Below are 23317 nucleotides of genomic sequence, written 5' to 3'. Positions count from 1 at the left end.
GGAACTAGCAGTCAGGAACTCAGGAGCCTCAGCCCTTGACTCTGTCCAACTGGTATGAGGCACTTGCTCCCTGTGTGGATGGCGAACAGGGTTGCAGGAAGGATGAGTCAGCTGACCAAGGCACCATGGTTCAGCAGGCAATTCAAGGGAAGGGAGTAAATAGGCAAATTGTAGTTGTAGGGGATTCTATTATCAGGGGGATAGATAGTATCCTTTGTGAGCAGGATAAAGGGTCCCGCATGGTATGTTGCCTGCCCGGTGCTAGGGTGCGGGACATCTCTGACCGGCTTGAAAGGATACTGGAGAGGGAGGGGGAGGATCCAGTTGTTGTGGTCCATGTCGGTACCAACAACATAGGCAAGTCTAGGAAAGAGGACCTGTTTAGAGATTATAAAGAGCTAGGATTCAAATTAAAAAAACAGGTCCTCAAGGGTCATAATCTCCGGATTACTGCCCGAGCCACGTGCAAATTGGCATAGGGAGGCAAGAATAAGGGAAGTTAACACGTGGCTGAAAGAGTGGTGTGGGAATGAGGGGTTCCTTTTCATGGGACACAGGCATCAGTTTTGGGACGGGGGGACCTATACCATTGGGATGCTCTCCACCTGAACCGAGCTGGGACCAGTGTTCTGGCGAAAAGAGTAAATAGGGTGGTCAATAGGACTTTAAACTAAAGATTGGGGGGGAAGGGAAAGTCAGGGAACCAAGAGGTGAAGTAATCAGCGGGGAGCGTAGCTGCTTAGGAATACAAAAAAACACGAACAGACAAAACTCAAGAGTGGTTACGATTGTCCCCATCCCACAAAATATGACACAGTGTATGGAAAGGCTCAGTAAACCAAGGTCCACCACACTAAGAAAACAAAAAGGGACGGTCAATAGAGAATTAAAGGTGCTATATTTAAATGCGCGCAGTGTACGGAACAAGGAAGATGAGCTTGTGGCCCAGATTGTGACTGGCAGGTATGATGTGGTAGGCATCACAGAGACATGGTTGCAGGGGGTTCAGGACTGGCATTTAAACATCCAGGGATTCACAACCTATCGAAAAGACAGAGAGGTGGGCAGAGGGGGCGGGGTTGCCTTGTTAATTAGGAATGAAATTAAATCAATAGCACTAAACGACAGGGTCAGATGATATGGAGTCTGTGGGTAGAGTTGAGGAACCGCAAAGGCAAAAAAACCATAATGGGAGTTATGTACAGGTCTCCTAACAGTGGTCAAGACCGGGGGCACAAAATGCACCACGAAATAGAACGTGCATGTCAGAAAGGCAAGGTCACAGTGATCATGTGGGACTTCAATATGCAGGTGGACTGGGTAAATAATGCTGCCAGTGGGCCCAAGGAAAGGGAATTCATTGAATGTTTACAGGAGGGCTTTTTGGAACAGCTTGTGATGGAGCCCACGAGGGAACAGGCCATTCTGGACTTAGTGTTATGTAATGAGCCAGACTTGATTAAAGATCTTAAAGTAAGGGAGCACTTAGGAGGCAGTGATCATAATATGGTAGAATTCAATCTCCAATTTGAAAGAAAGAAGGTAGAATCAGATGTAAAGGTGTTACAGTTAAATAAAGGTAACTACAGGGGCATGAGGGAGGAACTGACGAAAATCGACTGGGAGCAGAGCCTGGTGGGAAAGACAGTAGAACAGCAATGGCAGGCGTTTCTGGGAGTAATTGAGGACACAGTACAGAGGTTCATCCCAAAGAAAAGAAAGGTTATCAGAGGGGGGATTAGGCAGCCATGGCTGACAAAGGAAGTTAGGGAATGCATCAAAGCAAAAGAGAAAGCCTATAATGTGGCAAAGAGTAGTGGGAAGTCAGAAGATTGGGAAGACTACAAAAACAAACAGGATAACCAAGAGAGAAATAAGGAAAGAGAGGATCAAATTTGAAGGTAGGCTAGCCAGTAACATTAGGAATGATAGTAAAAGTTTCTTTAAATACATTAAAACAAACGGGAGGCAAAAGTTGACATTGGGCCGCTCCAAAATGACGCTGGTAATTTTGTGATGGGAGACGAGGAAATAGCTGAGGAACTGAATAAGTACTTTGCGTCAGTCTTCACAGTAGAAGACATGAGTAATATCCCAACAATTCCGGAGAGTCGGTGCAGAGTTGAATATGGTAGCCATCACAAAGGAGAAAGTGCTAGAGAAACTAAGAGGTCTAAAAATTGATCAATCTCCGGGCCCAGATGGGCTACATCCTAGAGTTCTAAAGGAGATAGCTGAAGAAATAGTGGAGGCGTTAGTTATGATCTTTCAAAAGTCACTGGAGTCCGGGAAAGTCCCAGAGGATTGGAAAATCGTTGTTGTAACCACCCTGTTCAAGAAGGGAACAAGGAAAAAGATGGAAAATTATAGGCCAATTAGCCTAACCTCGGTTGTTGGCAAGATTCTAGAATCCATTGTTAAGGATGAGATTTCTAAAATCTTGGAAGTGCAGGGTCAGATTAGGACAAATCAGCAAGTAAGGAGAGGTCGTGCCTGACAAACCTGTTAGAGTTCTTTGAAGAGATAACAAATAGGTTAGACCAAGGAGAGCCAATGGATGTTATCTATCTTGACTTCCAAAAGGCCTTTGATAAGGTGCCTCACGGAGACTGCTGAGTAAAATAAGGGCCCATGGTATTCGAGGCAAGGTACTAACATGGATTGACGATTGGCTGTCAGGCAGACGGCAGAGAGTTGGGATAAAAGGTTCTTTTTCAGAATGGCAACCGGTGACGAGTGGTGTCCCGCAGGGTTCAGTGTTGGGGCCACAGCTGTTCTCTTTATATATTAACGATCTAGATGACGGGACTGGGGGCATTCTGGCTAAGTTTGCCGATGATACAAAGATAGGCCGAGGGGCAGGTAGTATGGAGGAGGTGGGAAGGCTGCAGAAAGATTTAGACAGTTTCGGAGAGTGGTCCAAGAAATGGCTGATGAAATTCAACGTGGGCAAGTGCGAGGTCTTGCACTTTGGAAAAAAGAATAGAGGCATGGACTATTTTCTAAACGGTGACAAAATTCATAATGCTGAAATGCAAAGGGACTTGGGAGTCCTCGTCAAGGATTCTCTAAAGGTAAACTTGCAGGTTGAGTCCGTAATTAAGAAAGAAAATGCAATGTTGTCATTCATCTCAAGAGGCTTGGAATATAAAAGCAGGGATGTACTTCTAAAGCTTTATAAAGCATTAGTTAGGCCCCATTTAGAATACTGTGAGCAATTTTGGGCCCCACACCTCAGGAAGGACATACTGGCACTGGAGCGGGTCCAGCGGAGATTCACACGGATGATCCCAGGAATGGTAGGCCTAACATACGATGAACGTCTGAGGATCCTGGGATTATATTCATTGGAGTTTAGGAGGTTATGGGGAGATCTAATAGAAACTTACAAGATAATGAATGGCTTAGATAGGGTGGATGTAGGAAAGTTGTTTCCATTAGCAGGGGAGACTAGGACCCGGGGGCACAGCCTTAGAATAAAAGGGAGTCACTTTAGAACAGAGATGAGGAGAAATTTCTTCAGCCAGAGAGTGGTGGGTCTGTGGAATTCATTGCCACAGAGGGCGGTGGAGGTCGGGACGTTGAGTGTCTTTAAGACAGAAGTTGATAAATTCTTGATTTCTCGAGGAATTAAGGGCTATGGAGAGAGAGTGGGTAAATGGAGTTGAAATCAGCCATGATTGAATGGTGGAGTGGACTCAATGGGCCGAATGGCCTTTCTTCCGCTCCTTGGTCTTATGGACTGCCCATTGGTCGTGTCCTATTCTAAGTGTTCATTGGCTGTATGTCTGCATGTCATGACATCTCCGGTGCTCCCTCTAGTGTTTACTTAGTAGTGTATTTACATTAACCCCTTGTGTATTTACAGTGATGCCTATCACCACATCCCCCTTTTTTCGTGTTACACATTTTCTGTACAGTGTTAAAGAAAATTGAACAAAATAAGGTAGATAAGTGATGACATGTACAAATCATGATGACAGTGATGATTATACAGTACCAAATAATATGTATGAGTCCAACGTTCATGAATTAATATGGTCGAGTGGCTTTCTTGTTTTGTTATTGAAATGTTGTTGATGTAATTTCCTTGTGAACGCGGGTAGTGTCCCTGTGCTTAAGGAACCAAGAAGTCATCAGGAGGTGGTCAAATGGTCAAATCACTTTGTTGTCTGATTTGGACTTTTTTTTTGATGCCAGTGGTAGCGATTCTTGATGTCATCTTTCCTGTCTGACCTGGACTGGTGTCTGTGTTTGCGGTATTGATGTTGTATGCCAGCTGCCTTAAAAGCTGGTCTGCTCGTTTGTGGTGTAGCAAACGTGAATTTGTATGATGCGTTATCATGCCATGGTATGTCTGTACTCTGGCCATTGTCTTGAGCTGTGCTGTCACAGTGTCCTGCATTGGCAGAGTTCTACCATGTCGTACCAGTCGTTGTTCCATTGTTGTTGTTTTTGTCGTGCTTGTTGTTGACGTTGGTGCCTTTGGTACACTTCTTGTTGTTGTCAGTGTTGTTTTTGTAGGTTTTGTTTAAACTTGTCCAGGACTGTCTGGAAGTCTCTCAATGACCACACTGAGTGGTGAATTCAGGTCCTTCACAAAGTGACTTGTGTCTGTGTCCTTCGTGGCATCTGCTGTTTCATTGAGTGTTCCGTCTCTGATTCCTCGACGCTCCCCATCTAGAGTCATGTCCGGTTCACTGGAATCATCTTTGGCTTGTCAATGCTCCCCGTCTGGAGTCCTTTCTGGTTCACCTGAATCAGCTTCGGTTTCTTGACACTCCCTATCTGGAGTCATTTCAGGTTCACTTGAATCATCTGAGGTGTCACTTGAATCATCTGAGGTGTCTTGATGCTCCCCATCCGGAGTCAAAACGTTCAGGAATGCATTTTCTTGTGAAGAGTCTCGAGTGGATGAGGTTTGAATTAACGTGGTGCCACGAGTCACTAGTAACCTCACTTTGATCGTCGAGTGCCTCTGTTCATACTAGCTGAGGTCTGTCAGTCTCGCATATAGTGGGTAGACCTTCAGTGTCTTCTTGTCGGTTAGATGAGCTCGGTAGACTGTCAGTCTTCTTCTGGTGGCTCAAATAATCTGGGTAAACTGTCATAGTCTTTTTGTTGTTCATGTGAGCGTGGTAGACTGTCATAGTTGTCTTGCTGTGCACTTGAGCGTGGCAGACTTGCATCGTCTGCTGCTGGTTGCTCAGATAAGGTTGCTAGACCTTCATGGTCTTGTCATGCAAGGACTACGCTCTGGAGTCTTGCGTTGCTTCCATTGTGGAGTCTGTCAACGAGCTCGCTGTGGAGGCTTGTACCGCTCTATGGAGTCTGGCATCATTCCCTGTGTGGAGTCATGCAGTGGTCTCGCTGTGGAGTTGATCTGTGCGCGCTCAATGGAGTCGTGCAGTGGTCTCGCTGTGGGGTCTTTCTGTGTTCTCTGTGTGGAGACATGCTGTGGTCTCGCTGTGGAGTCTGTCATCGCTTTCTGTGCGGAGTCAGGGACAGTTTGTGGTGTGTGGACCACCTTTCGTGTGGAGTCAGTTTGCTCTCTGTGCGATTGTACCGTTCTCTGTCTCTTGGCTTCAGGCCGCAGCAGAATCCTGTACTCACGGGTCGGGATGTCGTCTATGCTGGGCTGAGGATCCTCAAATCCGAAGAACTCATCCATGTCTGTGTCGGATTCTGTAATGTACACATCATCTCGTTGCGGTTCGGATTTGGTACTGAGGTCGCCACGTCCAATGATGAAATCATCTTCCGAGTCGTAGTCTTCAAGGACCATATCATCACTTTTTGTGTCGGAGCTGTCATTGTGCTCACTATGTCCAAGGAAGAAATGAATGTCAGAGTCGTCTTCTTCAAGGACTAAATCATCTCTTAGGGCGGTGCTAACTGATTGTTGCAGGGTTCTGCGGCGGTTACTTTCAGCTACTGGTCGAAGTTCAGGCATTGTGCTGTCGTTCCAGATGAACGAATTGTGTTTTCTGGCTTTAAATTTTTTTTCTCACTATTTTTGGGCATTTCCCCTTTAAGTGGGCGTGGTCCAGGGCCTTTGACATCATGGCGCTTGTGACGTTGAGCGTAGGAATGGATTGCACATGCGCAGATCGCTTTTCCTTTACTGTATGCTCTTTGCGCAACCGTGCATGCCCAACACAGTTTTGCCGGTTCGCGTCTTCTGGGGAACTGCGCATGTGTGGCTCCTTTCTCAAGATGGCTGCCAATCAAAACTGTCGTTTTCCTCTGCTGCAAGCCTACCTTTGTCTCGTGGGGAGTATAGGCGCCAGTTTTACCAATTTCTTCTGTTGTGTTCACCTCGCAGTAGTTTTTAAACTTGTCCAGGACTGTCTGGAAGTCTCTCTTGTCTTGCCCTTTTGAGTATCTGAAGGATTTGAAGATTTCTGTTGCACTTTCACCCACAATTGTGAGTAGAAGCTTTATATTCTCAGCATCGGCCACGCCGTCTAGGTCGGATGCTACCATGTAGATCTCAAATCTCTGTTTGAATGCACACCAGTTGGCACAGAGATTGCCGTGGTACCTGAGCTGCTGAAGAACCGGAATCTCGAACATCTTGCCTGGGTGCTGTGACTGGTCGTCATGGATCTTGAGTTGAACTATATAGATTCAACAGGCACTCACTGGTACCATGTTGTGTTATGCTTCTTCATGTAGCATAAGCTGCTTCCTTGATGTATGCTCTGACAAAGGAAGGTTCAGACTTGGAGATAGGTTTAACACATTTATTGAACAGTTAACAATTCTCCTACTTGAGTTCGACTCTCCTGTTAATCTTGCTATAGTAACTCAGTCTAACTAACCAGTCTGCTCTAAGCCATGTGGTGGGTGTGATGCTTCTGATCTGCCCCTGCCCTTCTCTCTGAATGTCGCCTGTGGAAAGAGAAAGAGCATGTGTGCCCTGTCCTTTTATATGGGTTTCCCCCCTTATAGTAGTGTCACCTCTTGACTGCCCATTGGTCGTGTCCTATTCTAAGTGTTCATTAGCTGTATGTCTGCATGTCATGACATCTCCGGTGCTCCCTCTAGTGTTCACTTAATAGAAGTGTATTTACATTAACCCCTTGTGTATTTACAGTGCATATCACCACACCTCTGTGAACCGAACAGGCGGCGTATTGTTGCGACTGGGGATTTTAACAGTAATTTCATTGAAGTGTTAATGTAAGTCCACTTGTGACACTAATAATAATTATTACTATAATACTATTAATTCTTTGTTTAAATTCAAGTTTGTTTTAATATAAAAGCTATCTACTGGTCAGTGCAGTGGTGCAGTAACATTTCCCTCCATTTTACCTAATGCAAATAGTTAGGTTACAATCCGGAATTCTCACCCAAATTGAAGTTCTGGTCCAGACCCATAATGCTATTACAGTGATGTCAGTGCTGAACCTTGTTTTCACAATTTAAAATTGAAACAAATCAACAATAGTGGCTCTGTATAAATATCTAAAATGTGCTAGAAATGTTGGTACATTTGTAACTTTTTTTTTCATCATAGCAAATGACTATTCTCTTTGGAGCTTAACTGGTTTTAACTAACTGCAAAAACAGGTCAAACCTTAGTATTGTTATATACAGAATTTTCCTCCATTCAAAAAGCTTTCTTTCCCCTTTGGGGAAAAAAACAATGTTTTCTGCACCTTTTGCCAAAAAGCTATTCTTCCCCACTGTTCTTTTTTTTTTCTTTATCTGGATATGAATTTCAGATGTGTTTTTTTTTTTTACTTTTTATGCTTCTACTTTTTTGCCCTGTACTCACATTGATGCATTGCAGAGGAAATAGATAAGCACACCAAAGAGTACACAATTCATCTTTTCCAATTAAGGGGCAATTTAGTGTGGCCAATCCACCTACCATGCACATCTTTGTGTTGTGGGGGCGAAACCCACGCAAACACGGAGAATATGAAAACTCCACATGGACAGTGACCCAGAGCCGGGATCGAACCCGGGACCTCGGGGCTGTGGCTAACCACTGCGCCACTGTGCTGCTCCATAGAAGGATATGTTGACCAGGTTAAATGGAAAGGGGTGGGAAGAGGCTTGTGTGAAACATAAACACTAGCATGAATCTACTAGGCTGAATGATCTGTTTCTGTGCTGTGAAGGTACTTTATCAATTGCTTTTCGAAGAGCACTGAAAAAAGAAGAGGAGAAAGTTGATGGCAATTCATGTGAGGACCCAAATAGATTTTTTTTTAGCTGTGTATTAAAAGTATTGGTTATGCTGCACACCAGCAAGTGCTCACGTTTTGGAATTTTTGTAGTGAAGTTTCTCTTTTCTCCTTTTCTCTTAACCCAAGCACACACCCCGTCACCACCACCATCCCCGATCTTTGATCTCCTTGCCTTTTTGGGTGCAACAGACATTCAGCATGTAATTGGAGAAGCTGTAACTTACTAATGTGTTATAAACTGGTGCTGTTTTGAATGATGCTTAAAGGTGATATATTTCTGCATCTGTGGTGCAGTTACCTTGGAGGTGCATTTTTTTTTAAAGCGAATTTTAGGAAATAGACCTGGCGTTGGTAAAATTTTACAAATATGTGTATGTCTAATATCTGGCAAAATTGTTACGATTAGAAGTAATATTGCCATCTATCCAGCTCGGGAGATGATGGACTGTCACTTCTATATTGAACATTGTCTGTGTGGCTGTAGATGTTGATTTTGTGACTGACAATCCCAGCCGCGGCTGGCACAGATGAATAGTGTTGGCCCACGGTCAACTAATGTCCTTTCCTTCCGGCAAGCCCTCTTTTCTGTCATCTGGTCATTTCTGTGGTCTTCTACTTTTTCCGTGCCCTTTCTGATTTCTTGTTCTCAGGCACTTCCCATGCAGTAACTCTATTCCAGATAATTTGAAATCTCGTTTGCTGGCGTTTGCCACAGAGCTTATCTTTGGGGATATGTTCATCATCCAATCAGCTCACATGATCCATTCAACAGAGTCACTGCTGCGGGGGCAAACATGCTGCTGTACTTCCATATTCAACACACCAGGAGATAACTTGTATTCATCTGAGACAGCATTAATGGGAAAACAAAAATTGGGTATATTGAAAATGTTATTTCTATCCTTTAACTGCAATTGGAAGATGAAGATCCCAGTACAAACATGCCCCTATTGAAGAAATATTGCAGGATTACTGAAACAAATCTTTTAACTCCTGTTTATTGGCCTGTGTCTGCATTTACTGATGTGAATAAGCTTTTGTTAAAAGCAGCAAAGCAGATATTAAGGAGAGAATGCTGTGATTGTAACTTTATGCAAGGAATTGTAGACTGTCTTTGGTGCTAGTATCTGATGTGAAACCTATTACAGACGTACCTTGTCCAAATTGGGTTTGAGACAGACTACAGTATATTAAACATATTCAACAACATATATGTATCAAGGGAAATACCAGTCTATAGAATTAATTAAGCCTGAATTGCTGATAACTGGCCTTATGTAATCGAGAGTATTTAATAAAAAGCAAAATACTGCAGATGCTGCCGATCTGAACTAAAGGCAAAGTGCTAGAGATACTAAGCCTGTCTGGCTGCAACTGTGAAGAGAGAGTTAGCATTTCACGTCCAATATAGCTCTTTGTAATATTTCATGTTTTTCAACAATAATACGTCATTAAAAAAGAATAGTACATGTCAATAGTAAACATCCTCTGAGCAAATTAGATTTGTTTAAAACTTAAATTATGTTGTTAGAAGTGACATATCTTTAAGCAGAACATCTATATCAAGGATAAAGCACTTTGGAATACCTGTACTTAATTAACTACTTTCTCACATTAACCTTCTGTAAACTGATTATCTTGAAAGCAATATTTCTGACCCTTTTAAAATGTTTTTGAAGTCTTTGCAGACTTTATAATGCTCTTGTCATGCATTTATGTCAATATACCATGTCTTAAAAATATCTCAAATTACTTAGCATATGATGAATTTCTTTGAAGCACTATAGCTGCTTTTTGCAGTACATGACATGGGCAGCACGGTAGCATTGTGGATCGCACAATTGCTTCACAGCTCCAGGGTTCCAGGTTCGATTCCGGCTTGGGTCACTGTCTGCGGAGTCTGCACATCCTCCCCGTGTGTGCGTGGGTTTCCTCCGGGTTCTCCGGTTTCCTCCCACAGTCCAAAGATGTGCAGGTTAGGTGGATTGGCCATCATAAATTGCCCTTAGTGTCCAAAATTGCCCTTAGTGTTGGGTGGGGTTACAGGGTTATGGGGATAGGGTGGAGGTGTTGACCTTGGGTAGGGTGCTCTTTCCAAGAGCCGGTGCAGACTCAATGGGCCGAATGGCCTCCACTGTAAATTCTATGAAAAATTCTATGACATGTAATTTTTAGTGCGAGAGATTTTAATCATATACTTGGCATCCTGAAATTTTAAGGAAAGCAAAATATTGAAGATGTTTGAACTCAAAAATAAAATAGGAAATGCTGGAAATATTCAGCAGGTCAGGCAACAATAGTTCTCATGAAAGTTAAACCACTTGAAATGTTAACTTTGTTTCTCTTCACAAATGCTGTCTGTCTGGCTGAGTATTTTGAACATTTCCTGAAATTACTTGTGCATGGATATATTGGCATAACATTTTTATATTCAGTAAATGTAAAGTCTGTTGTTGCAGTACTTTGTTTAGATTGTATCTTAGTGAACTAGATTTTTGGTCACCTTTTTTGGCAAATTCCCTTTTTGCACTCGTGTAATCAGCGGCAAATTCAAACTCAAAGTGCTTCAGTATCTATGGATAAACCAGTTTATTGCCAGATATTTTAATGACGGACCCCATGATAGTGTAGAGCACTGTATGCAACAGCATGCCTATTCTGGAACACATTTACTTTCTGTTAGCCAGTCACACAACAACCAATGCTGGAATAATGGAGGTAAGTAATCTTTGCATAAAAAAAGAATGGATTGGCGAATACTTTTGCCAGATAACTGAGTTCCTTCGGTGCCAAAATTTGCCTTGATGATATTTTGAGAAGCAATTCAATGTGACCATCATTCATGAGAACTTTTAACTGCAGAGAGCATCATTCCAGAGCCTGCTATATTTTTATATATTGCATGTATATTTTCAATGAGGTTTGTATGATTGTGATTGAATGGGCATATTGCTTCTTTTTCCCCTTTAGCCCAAGAAGACCAATTATACTAGCCGTGTTGAAATTCCAATTTTGCTTTTGCATGGTCTGTGTGGCTTAGTTATCTGATGAGTTAATGAAGAAATTCAATATTTATTCAAATTGTTTTAAAAAGTTAAATTGGAAGCTAAATCATGATCATAATTTGGCAAGCAGCTGAAACTGACTTGAATTATCGCTACTGAGGAAGGGGGGAAAAGAAGAAGCATGTTGCTTGGAGTTGCCTCAAGCTTCATATTTCTACCTTCAAGTTGAGCGAATGCATTTTGTGTTATGATACAGAAGTAGCTCTGTAGGGAGCTGCATGTAGCCTAAAAAGGTCAGTCTTAATACTTATCCAATTCCTTCTCTGGCTGGCTGGCTGCAAATGGTGAGCTGGCGTTGCCATGCCTTCTAGTCCACATGGAAAAAATGTTAAATTTGGTTCTTGCTGGATCTCTGTCCCCAAAATATCCCTAGGAGGGAAGGCTCACCAACCGCTAACCTTCTAAATATTCATCTGTCAGGCACATCATCTTGCCAGCTCCCTTTTGGCCAAATGACCCAACAGGGCAAGTTTCAATTGAGCTACATCAGTAGCGGATATATAGAAGATATCTTTCTCTAGGGTGAGATGTACACCTTTTATACCATATAGTTTGTAAGCATAGACTCTAACGTATAATGTGCATTTTATTACATCTCAATGGGGCAGCACGGTGGCGCAGTGGGGGTTAGCCCTACTGCCTCATGGCGCCGAGGTCCCAGGTTCGATCCCGGCTCTGGGTCACTGTCCGTGTGGAGTTTGCACATTCTCCCCGTGTTTGCGTGGGTTTCGCCCCCACAACCCAAAAGATGTGCAGGGTAGGTGGATTGGCCACGCTAAATTGCCCCTTAATTGGAAAAATATAATTGGGTATTCTAAATTTAAAAAAAAAAAAAATTACATCTCAATGTTACTAGACTGGATTTGGCAAAGAAATATTTATAAACTCTCAGCAGCATCCTAAATGCTTGTTTTTTTTTACTTTTCAGCATGATCGACTCAGCAGGTAAGAACTTTACTCTTTTACATTGTGTGAGTACTACATCCATTAACAGTATATAAAATGGCTTGTGTATTTTTCTGTTATCAGCTGTTTCCTTACACATGCTGTATGAACAATAATATTTTGGTAATTTAAAATTAAAGGCAAATTTGTTGACTGATTTTCAATATATTTTTTAAAATCATGTCATTCTGGTTAACGAATTGACGGGTAATTGCTACAGTTGATCACAGCATTTTTACAGTTCATTTAAAATTATCAATATGGTCTATTGGTAAAATATCTGACATGATTCAAGCCTCCGGCCTCGTGTCTATAAATAGGCGGCACAGTGGTTAGCACTGTTCATTCACCGCGCCAGAGTCCCAGGTTTGATTCATGCTTGGTTTGCTGTCTGTGCAGAGTCTGCTCATTCTCCCTGCGTGGATTTCCTCCAGGTGCCGGTCCGGTCTCCTCCCACGGGTCCCGAAAGTCGTGCTTGTTAGGTGAATCCCACCGTCTGTATCTGAACAGGCGACTAGGGAATTTCACAGTAGCTTCATTGCAGTGTTAATGTAAGCCTACTTGTACAATAAAAATTATTATTATTATTAGGATATAACCAGATATTCATTTATTGCTTTCAGTATGTCCATCTGAGCATAAATGTGAAGCACTGCAAATTGTATAGAGTACCTTAGCATTAAGTAGTTTTGGACTTTGCAGTCACTGATTCTACATTTGTTTGCTTGAAGTAGATTTTAAAGAGAGTCTTGAAGAAGGAAGGGCGGTGGAGAGATGCGGGGACGGTATTTGGGGCTTGGGGCTAAGGTAACTGAAGTCATAGCTGCAAATAATGGGGTGATTAAAAGAGGATGCATGCGATGCCAGTGTTAGAGGAGTGCTGATATCTTGGGGGGTTGTGATACTGGGGGAAATTGCAGAGGTAGGGAAGGTCGCAGCCATGGATGGATTTGAAAGCAAGGTTGAAAATTTTGAAATCAAAACATTGCTTGACTGTGAGCCAGTATAGGTTGGTGAGCGAAGAAGAGATAGGGGAACAAGGCTTGGTCTGAGTTAAGACATGGGTAACACAGTTCAGGATGGATCCTTGGGTGACAACAGAGGCAATGGTGAGAGAACAGGAAAAAAAGCCATTACAAGTAATTCTCTGAATTTGAGTATTACCTGTAATGGATTTCCTACCCACTCCCTTGTTTTCTCTGATGTTTCTCGAGAATCTATCCTTGGTTCCTCCTATTTCTCACCTACATGCTGTCCATCAACAGCATCATCTGAAACCACAGCATTTGTTTTCACGTGTTGCAGTGATACCCCACTCTATCTAACCATCATCTTTACTCTCCACTGTAGCTAAACAATCCGACTACTACTTATCTGACACCCAGTGCCTGATGAGCAGAAATTCCCTTCAATTAAATATTGAAAAGACTGAAGCCATTGTCTTCAGCTATCACTGCAAACATTGTTTCCTAGCCAGCAACTCCATCCCTCTCCTTGGAAACTGCACAAGACTAAAACATACATTTTCAAACACTGTGTCATATTTGACCCCAGTGTGAGCCTCCAATCACATATCAGCGTCTTCAAGACCACCAATTTTCACTTCCGTAACTTTCCTCTGCATTCAGTCATCTGCTGCTGAAACCCTCATTCATGTCTTTATTACATCTAGACTTGAATTTTCCAATGCACTCCCTAAAAATCTCCTGCTCTGTACTAATTTACCCTTTTAAGACTCTCTTTGGCCAAGCTCTTGGTGAGACCATACCTAGAGTACTGTGTACAGGTTGAAAATGTGGAACCGCAGCAACCCGACTGAACATCAAACTACAAGTCTACCAAATCACAGTCCTCCATGCACTCTTCTACAATGGTGAGAACTGAACAACATTTGCTCAGCAGCCGAAAGGCTGAGCAGTTTTTGCCTTCGCTGTCTCAGATTTATCCTTCGCAAGGCTATGTCCAACTCGGGACCTGAGGCATGCTAATTCCACCACCATGCATTTTTTTTTAAAAATGTATTTTATTCCAAACATATTCAAAAGCATCAATAAATTGAAGAACATTCTTCTCCATGTTTCACAGTTTGTGCAAGTTTCTCTTCCCCCTCAAGCTTGGTCATGAACAGTCCCCACCGTGTCTCACAGCTCTCTGCCGATCTCCTCAATTCAAACTTAATCCTCTCCAGCCGGAGAAAGTCGAACGGGTCCCCCAGCCAGGCTGCTGCCCCCGGCGGCGTTGTCAACAGCCATTCCAGCAGAATCCTTCGCCGGGCAATTAGAGAGGCGATGGCAACAACGTCGGCCTTCATCACCTCCATCCGCTCCAGCATTTCCGACACCCCAAAAACACCACCATAGAGTCTGACCTGACCAATACCCTCACAATCTTTGCTAGCGTCCCGAACACCCCCTCCCAGTATCTCTCCAACTTCTCACAGACACAGAACATATGTGCGTGATTTGCTGGCCCTCATCAAGCCATCCATTTCTCCCTGCTTAAACCCGTGGTTCCCACACAGCGGTATTAGTACCGACATCCCCTCCATCCTAAACCGCCTCCTTAACTGGTTCCACACACTACTCGTGCACTGTACCACCGGGCTCTCTGTGTACCTCCTTGGTGCCAGTGGTAGCGCTGCTGTCACCATGGCCCTCAGGCTGGACCCCCTACAGGATTCCTCCTCCATTCTGACCCCTCTCCTTCCCACCACCGCTCGCCTTTTCCGCATTCGCCAACAACCCCCCCCCTTGCCTCTGAAACAGGGCCCTCTTCACCCTCTGTACCTTCCCTGTCCATATGAACTTCAAAATTGCTACACCAGTTTCCGGAAAAATGCCTTCGGAATGAAGATCAGTAGGTCTGGAATACATACAGAAACCTTGTTCATTTTTACCACCTGGTCCCTCCCCGCCAGTGTCACCTGTAACGTATCCCATCCCATCTCCTAAAGTCCTCCCTTACCTCCTCCACCAACTTTATTAGGTTCCATTTGTGCATCGTCGCCCAATCCCCTGTCATCTGAACCCCTAAATACCTAAACCTATCCATGGCAACATCCCCAAATTGGCTCCCCAACCCGCCTCATTCACCGGAAACACCTCACTCTTTCCAACATTCAGCTAATAGCCCAAGGAGGCCCCAAACCTCTCTTGTGTGCCCATAATTCTCCACACCTCTCCAGTGGATCTAATACGAACAGCAGCAGATTATCTACACACACTGTTCCCTGTTCCACCTCACAATCCCCTGCCACTCTACTGACCCCCTAAGAGCGTGATTAGCGTGATCAATGCCTGGGTCAGTGTCTCTGGCAGATCCCTCTACTCCAGCGCCTCGATAAACATCCCCGATACATGATGCCAACTCCGTCACAAACTCCTTATAGACCTCTGCCGGGTAACCATCCGGCCCCAGGGCCCCCCCAACTTCATTCCTTTTATGCTATCCATCACCTCTCTCAACTCTAAAGGCTCCCCCAATGCCTGCGTCCTCTGTTCATCCAGCTGTGGGAATTCCAGCTCGTCCACCAACAGCCCAATGTCCCCTTCCTCACGACATGGATCCGCCCTATTTACCTTCTCATAATATTCCCTGAACGCCTACTTTATCTTCCCCGGCTCCGACACTACCTCTCCCTCCCCTGTCCGTTCTTTCAGGATTTCCATTCAAGTGGCCTGCCTCTGTAGCTGATGGGCTAGCATATGGCTTGTTCTCTCCATATTCATACTGCACCCCCCTCTCTCTCAGTAGCTGCCCCACTGCCTTCCCCATCGTCAGCCTATCGAGTTGCCTCTGTAACTTCTTTCTCTCCGCCAACCCCTCCTTGGAAGAGGCCCTTGACTATTTCTTGTCCACTTTGACTATCTCATTGAACAACTGTCCATACTCCTCCCTCCTTCTGCTATCTCTGTGTGCTTTGCACAATATGACCCCCCCCCCCCGAACCACCAGCATTAATGCCTCACAAAATGTAGCCGCCAATTCCTCCCTATTCGGATTCATCTCTGATCACCGACCTCGCCTTGTCGCAGAACCACTTGCCCACTAGAAGTCCCGGGTCTAACCTCTATCCCTGCTTCGGCTCCTGCCTTGAGCTAAGTCTAACCTCCAACCTGTGCGACGCATGGTCCGAAATCACGATTCCCGCATATTCTGCACCCACCGCACCCACCAACACTGTTCTATTCACCACAAAAAAAAAATCAATTCTGGAGTATACCTTGTATACGTGCGATAAGAAGGAATACTCCCCACCCCCGGGTTCCAAACCTCCATGGATGTGCCATTCCCATCCCTTCCATAAACCCTCCCAGCTCCTTCGTGACCCTCAACCTTCCCATTGACTTGGGGCACGACCTATCCACCCTCGGCTCCAGTATGTAATTAAAATCAACCCCCCCCCCCCCCCATAATCAACTGATGCGTGTCCGGGTCTGGAATCATTCCCAGCAACCCCTTCAGAAACCCGACATTGTCCTAATTCAGCGCATAGACATTCACTAGCACCATCGGCGACCTGCCAACAACCCGCCCACTGTCGCACATCTCCCCCCTGGATCCCGCACTTCCTTGGCATCTATAAGCTATAAGCCCGCCCTTTTGCTCAGCAGGATGGCCACCCCCAGCGACTTTGAATCGAACCCCGAGTGAAACACCTGACCCATCCATCCCTTTATCAACCTAACCTGGTCCTTTACCTGAAGATTCGTCTCCTGCAGAAAGACCCCCCCCCCCCCCCCCCCCCGTGCGCACACGCGCCTTCAACCTTCTCAAGTGCGCGAAGACCTGGGACCAACTTCAATGGGCTTTTCAGCCCCCGTACGTTCCATGTTACGAATCTTAACCGGAGGCTTGTGCCTCCATTCTCCACTACTGTCTGCCATACTTGCTCTCTGATTCTGTCCCCTTTATTTTCACCCTAAACCATGCCCATCCAAGATGGCCCCATCCTGCTCCAACACTGCCACGTCGCGGCCACCTCCCCCACCTCACTTCTATTAGCAGTATTACCTGCCAGCGTGGCAGCTCCTGCCCGAAGGCCCCTCCAATCTACACCTCCACCCCTCCTTCCACCTTCTCCTTGGTCTGTGCAAACGACACCCTGTGGACCCCACCCTCCCCCACACAAGACACATCCAAAACCACAGACGACCTTCTCCAAAAAAGAAGAAACACCATAAGGGGGGCAGGAAGGAAGAGAGACAGTTGCCCCCTTACAAACTTATTGCTCCTTAACAAACAATCACAAAGCCAAAATCACCCCAACCGCGAAGAAACCCCTGCCACCCTCCTGCCCCCACACTACCCGCATCTTACGAACTCTGTTGTTTCAGCTCCTCCGTCTCCCATCAACGATTAGTTCTCCCCCAGTTTATGGTCTCTTATAAAGTAATTGGCCTCTTCTGGGGTTTCAAATAGTACTCCCGGCCTTCAAAGGTCAACCACAGTTTCACCGGACACAGCACCCCAAATCTGACCCGCCTTCAGTATGGAATCACTTTGAGCTTGTTGAACCTGGCACGCCTTTTTGTCAGCTGTGCTTCAATGTCCTGATAGATTTGGACCCTGTCCCCCTCCCACTCGCAGTTCCACTTCTCCCTGACCGACTGCAGGATCTTCTCCTTCTCCACAAACATATGGAGCCTCACAATCACCGCCCACAGTGGCTCCCTCACTCTTGACTTCTGCTTGAGGGACCTGTGCGTCCTATCCGCCTCTAGGGCCTTGTCCAGCACCCCCTCTGCCACCAGCCCCGCCAGCATCCTTGAGACGTATTTCTTGACACTTGTGCCTTCCAGCCCTTCAGGCAAGCCAACAATTCACAGGTTCTGCCTTCTGGATCTATTCTCTGCTCCTCTAAGAAGCTCTCTTAAGAAGCCCCACCTCCGCCTCCAATCCCACCACCCGATCACTGTGGTTCGAGATCACCTTCTCCATCTCCCGGATCTGCGCCCCCTGTGCCTCCAAGCACTTCCCGACTCTCTCCTTTCACGGGTGCTACTGCTCGTTCTGTGGCCTCGATCGATCTTGCTGCATCTCCTTTCGCTGCTGGCGGAACTCCTCTCTGATGAACACAATCAGCTGCTTCATCTGGGGTATTCCAGCTTGCGACAACCCTTCCCCCTCTGCCATCTTTCCAATTGTTGCTGCGCCACAGGTCTCCTCCAGTTCCTGGACCAGGTCTTTAACCTTCTGGGTCTGATAGCCAGCAGACATGCCACTCCCAGGGAAAACTTCTCCTCCACACCTTCAGCTACACTTTCCTGTCAAAATGCCACCGCTTTCGGGTAAAAAGAGCTCAAATTAACACCTTTGAGCCAGAGCTGCCCTGTGTGCGACCACTCACTCCATGGCCACCACCGGAAGTCCCATCACCACACATTTATTACTAAGCCAACAATGTTTGTGATGGCTCCGCCTCGTTTGTCAGATGGATGACTGCCATATACCCAAAGATTTTCCGCATGGTGAACTGGCCATTTTGTCACAACCTCTTGGATGAACCGTAGCTCTGCTGCAAGGGCACCTGCAGGCTAGATATAAAGACCATTGACATTGACAACTGAGACAATTGATTGATAGTCATGACCTCTGGAGGTTGACGGTTTAGTGACACGGTGGAAGAAGTGAACCGAAACAAACTGCTAAACTGGTTGAGAAGAGGACCCAGTGAAAACATAGCAGCCACCGAATTGTGCATCATCTCAGCCGACTGTCTTCCTCGCCAACAAATGTAGCAGGACGTGCCAAGTCACAGTGAGGTTCCTGAGTCACAGTAGGTGATGCTTAACACCGATTTCAACACCAGGACCCAAACTACAATATTATGAGACTAAAGGCTGCCACTATTTTGTAGTCTTACTTAAGGAGGTTTATACTTGCATTGGAGAGAGTTCAGATTCCAGAGATTAAGTGGTTGCCTTATAAGGAAAGGTTGAACAGATTGGGCCTGTACTTGTTGGAATTTAGAAGGAGAGGTGACGTTATGGAAACATGCAATTTTGAGGGGCTTGACAGGGTGTACGCACGAGGATGTTTTCCTTTATAGGGAAACCGAGGGAGCCTAGAACTTAGGGGCGCAGTTTTGAAATAAGGAGTCTCCCATTTAAGACTGAGAGGAGGGGGAGAAAGTTTTCCTGAGGGTTGTTTTCTTTTAAATTATCTTTCCTGGAGAGGAATGGAGGCTGAGTCATTGAATATATTCAGTGATGAGTTGGACAGATCTTCTACCTACAAGGGAATTGCTGAGTATGGGGGGCAGGCAGGAACTTGCTGATGGCATGATCTTATTGAATGACTGAGCTGGCTTGAAGGAGCAAATGACCTGCAGTTCCTATTTGTTATGCTCTTCTCAAGCCTCAGGATATTATGATGTTAAAACTGTTAGACAAATATAAATTGTTGTTGTAACAACACTTTATAATGAATTTTTGGAACTGAAATGTGACAATTTTGATGTCACCTGATGTGGATTTTTGATTTACAGCTATATTAATATGAAGCTTAGCAGCTGTATTTTGTGTGTTATGGTCTGTAACATAACTTTAATTGTGGCTTTTACACTTAGGTTGGATTCGGGGTCATCAAATTCCTCATCAGCTGACAGTTACAGTGACCGGTTGTTGAGTCGAACTAGTTCATACACGCGCAGGGAGAGTCGACTGTCGTCCCTTAGTAAACCAGAACAGGAAGACACTGTAGTAAAGGACTACAAGAAGGTAGATGATTATGGGGGATTTTTTGGTGTCCGATTCTGAACGATTTGTAGATTTTAGAGTATGAATCTGACAGCATTGTCTCTGAAAATATGTTTTTGGCCTTTTTTTCCTCTAACTCACTCCCACACAGGCTCGGTCTTGCCCTTTCCAGCTGCAGTTCTTTTTTGTGTGAAATTGAGATTTGCAGTGGGAATACTACAGCAATCTATAAATTTGGATGTTCCCTACTTTCATGAATCATCAAAAGAATCATTCTTGTTGTGTTATGCTTTTTTTAACCATGTTTTTTTTCCCCTTGCAATGGTCAAATGATTCCAAAAACATTGTGGACCTATAACAGAACTTATTTTAGTGATTAGTTTGAGCTGCCTCCTGGTAGACTAAATATAATGTAGAGCTCTCTTTGGGGGCTGGATTCTCTGCCCCGCCGTGCCACATTTCTGCGGGATTCTCCGTTGCGCCGGCTGGTCAATGGGATTTCCCATTGTGGGGCAGCCCCACGCCATTGGGAAACCCCCGGGCGCCGGCAAAACGGAGAATCACGCCGGCAGAAAATCCTGCCCCAGATGTCAGATCAGTGTGGCGATTTTTGAACAGCAGAATGATTTTCATGGTTTGATTCTAGCTCATTTACCTGGCAACATGTCTTGACTTCCTGCCTCCAGAAAATGCGGAAATATTGTTGATTTTTCAAAACAAAATTAATAAAAATGTGACTGACAAATTTACAAGTTTTACAAGAATACCTCCATCAATTTAGTACAGCTAACAAATTATATAGAAATGGAGCACAAGTAAAATATGCTCATAACAAGATCAAATTAACAAGCAGGAGCAATCAATACACAACATAAAATACACTGTATAGGAAAATCAATTTTCTTGTAAAATTAATTTAGTCTCGGACATTTTCAGGCATTATTCTAAGCAATTAACCATTTGTTTCCAAGGAATAAGGAAGCTGAACATTGAAGTATATTTATCCCAAGAGAAGCCTTGATTTGTGCAGGGCTCCAACATGGATGGGACTTTCTGTGCACCCTGTCGTGTGTTTCATGGCAGCGAAGGTGGGCCGCCATTGGCTGCCGGTGAGGTCTTCTCGTCCTGCCGTTGTCAATGGAGGTTCCCGTTGAATATGCCGCTGGCGGGACTGGAAGATCCCGAGAAAATTTGGCCTTTGATTTTAATTTTGTAGTCTTCTAATTTTGAGAGCCTCTTTTTGCTTTATGAATTCCTTTCTAGAATGTCCTAAATGATGACCTATCGGGGGTACTCTGCATACTTTTGTTAACACCAGATGTTAATTTATTATTTTGCAAGGCTTGGAGGATGTCAAATTTTATTTTGGAGCCTTGATGTTGACAAAGAGCATTTGGTACATTGTGGCTAATGTAATACATTGGTCATTATTAAAATGACCAAATAAACTTGAAATAGGGGAAAAGCTCCCTGTGTTGCACAAATGTGACAACTAGTCAGGAACAGTTCTGGGAATATCTTGAATATTTAGAAGCTAATATTTGGAAGATCAAATTCTCAACATCAGCAGCCAGGGAGACATGGGCATATTTGACCTCTATTTAAAGGATTGAGAATGGACATTTAGGTCTGTTGATTTGAAACCAAACCCCAGTGGTGACATTACCCACTTAGTATTTAGTCAGTAAAGTAACAATATATATCAAAACTAAAATGAAGGAATAAAATCAGAAGAATCTTTTCCAAGACTTTCTAGTAATAATTAATGGGTGGCTAAATCATCTGAACATGGAGTTCTGAAAGTTGGGAATCTTTATAGAAGGCTGCAAGTAATTTAAAATAATTATTTTACTACACCAGTATACATGTGTACAATTTCAGTGGCTTTGTGGTTTGTGTTAGCTTCCTCGTAAATGTAATTGCTCCTTAAGCTCCATATATAGTAACCAGTCGTCCTGCTGAGCATTCCATCTGTAACCAGCTATAAATCACCCCAGTTGATGAGTTTTAAAAAGAATTAGTGGAAGAAGTGGCTCGTACAGAGAACTTAAAATAAGCATAACCCATGACATCAATTCAAATAATCATCATTGCTCCCTTATAACATTGCTGTGCAACACTTGCTCAACTGTGTGGCCTGGTGAAGAAAAATATTACACACAAAATCTATATTTTTGCTTATTATTTTCATTCAAATGTGCAGCTATTCTTTCTTCCTGCCTGAAGGTTATGAGTCATCATGCAGTATGAAAGTGAATGTCTTTAAGTAGCAAAGTTTAAATTTTAAGCCTGCGCTAATTATAGACTGGATGGGAAGCAAGTTTCTCCTGTAACCCCTCTTTATGATTACATTTGAAATAATTAAAACTGCAAACATGTGTATTTAAAAGAAAATGCCGTTCAACAAGTGTGTTTAAAATAGTGCATGTAAAGATAACATTTACTGCTTAAATTGAAATTCCAGATTTATAGTTGATTTAATCATTGATTTTGGTTTTCAGTTATATGAAGAGGCCTTGACTGAAAATGAGAAACTTAAAGCCAAACTGCAAGAGGCACAGCTTGAACTCACTGAAGTAAAAGCACAGCTAGAGAAGGCTACACAGGTTCCGAGAGATTCTCACGAAAACCTTTTATAAAGTTCGAATCCTGTTATAGAAAATTCCTGTTGGCAATTTAGCACAAACTAATATAGGTGTTTGTCCATTTCAGAAACAAGAACGGATTTCTGATAAGTCTTCAATGCTGGAGATGGAAAAAAGGGTACGTTGACTTTCCATGCCCCAACTCCCTATCCCTACCACAAATTTCTAAGCATGTACAAATTGTCCAGACAAATAGTCTCCCTATTTTTAGTTTTTCAACAATTTTAAGTTCCCAATCAAAACTGTTCACCAAATACTTTGGGTGGGATTCTCTGGGCTCTCAGCTACATGGTTCTCAGTAGCGGGAAGCGGCATGACATTCGCTGGCTGTGGAATTCTCTGCTCCTGCCACTGTTGGGAGATCCCATTGGAACTCGCGGGCGGGAGTGCACTGCTGGCGGGACCAGAGAATCCCACCACTAGTGAATGGCCAGAGAATTCAGGCCCTTATGTTTTGCTTTATCTGTAATGATGACAGCTGATCACCCTGTACAGGGGAGTTATAAGAAAAATGTTATTGTAAGTGATAAAAGCCAGATTGGTCCTATTTTTCCATAATCCTTCAATGATCTAAGCATTATATTAAGTATGAAAAAGGTAATATCAATAAGGGAAAGATTAGTAATAATTATAGAAAAAATGTAATAACCCATGTAGAGAACATACAGTGCAGAAGGAGGCCATTCGGCCCATCGAGTCTGCACCGGCCCACTTAAGCCCTCACTTCCACCCATCCCCGTAACCCATTAACCCCTCCT

General features: G+C 44.1%; 1 protein-coding gene across 3 annotated transcripts in view; it reads left to right on the top strand.

Annotated features, from left to right (window-relative positions):
- Positions 1 to 23317, top strand: part of LOC140393875 (protein phosphatase 1 regulatory subunit 12A-like) — a 323102-nt gene that overhangs the window by 275579 nt on the left and 24206 nt on the right. For all 3 annotated transcript variants that reach the window (XM_072480443.1, XM_072480442.1, XM_072480441.1), the window contains 4 exons: positions 12198 to 12214; positions 19785 to 19935; positions 22416 to 22520; positions 22627 to 22677. In XM_072480443.1, coding sequence (XP_072336544.1) covers positions 12198 to 12214; positions 19785 to 19935; positions 22416 to 22520; positions 22627 to 22677 — 324 coding nt within the window. The remainder of the gene's footprint in view (positions 1 to 12197; positions 12215 to 19784; positions 19936 to 22415; positions 22521 to 22626; positions 22678 to 23317) is intronic.

Source organism: Scyliorhinus torazame, chromosome 17 (genome assembly GCF_047496885.1).
Source record: "Scyliorhinus torazame isolate Kashiwa2021f chromosome 17, sScyTor2.1, whole genome shotgun sequence".
Classification (NCBI taxonomy): domain Eukaryota; kingdom Metazoa; phylum Chordata; class Chondrichthyes; order Carcharhiniformes; family Scyliorhinidae; genus Scyliorhinus; species Scyliorhinus torazame.
This window is presented reverse-complemented; position numbering and strand designations above follow the sequence as displayed.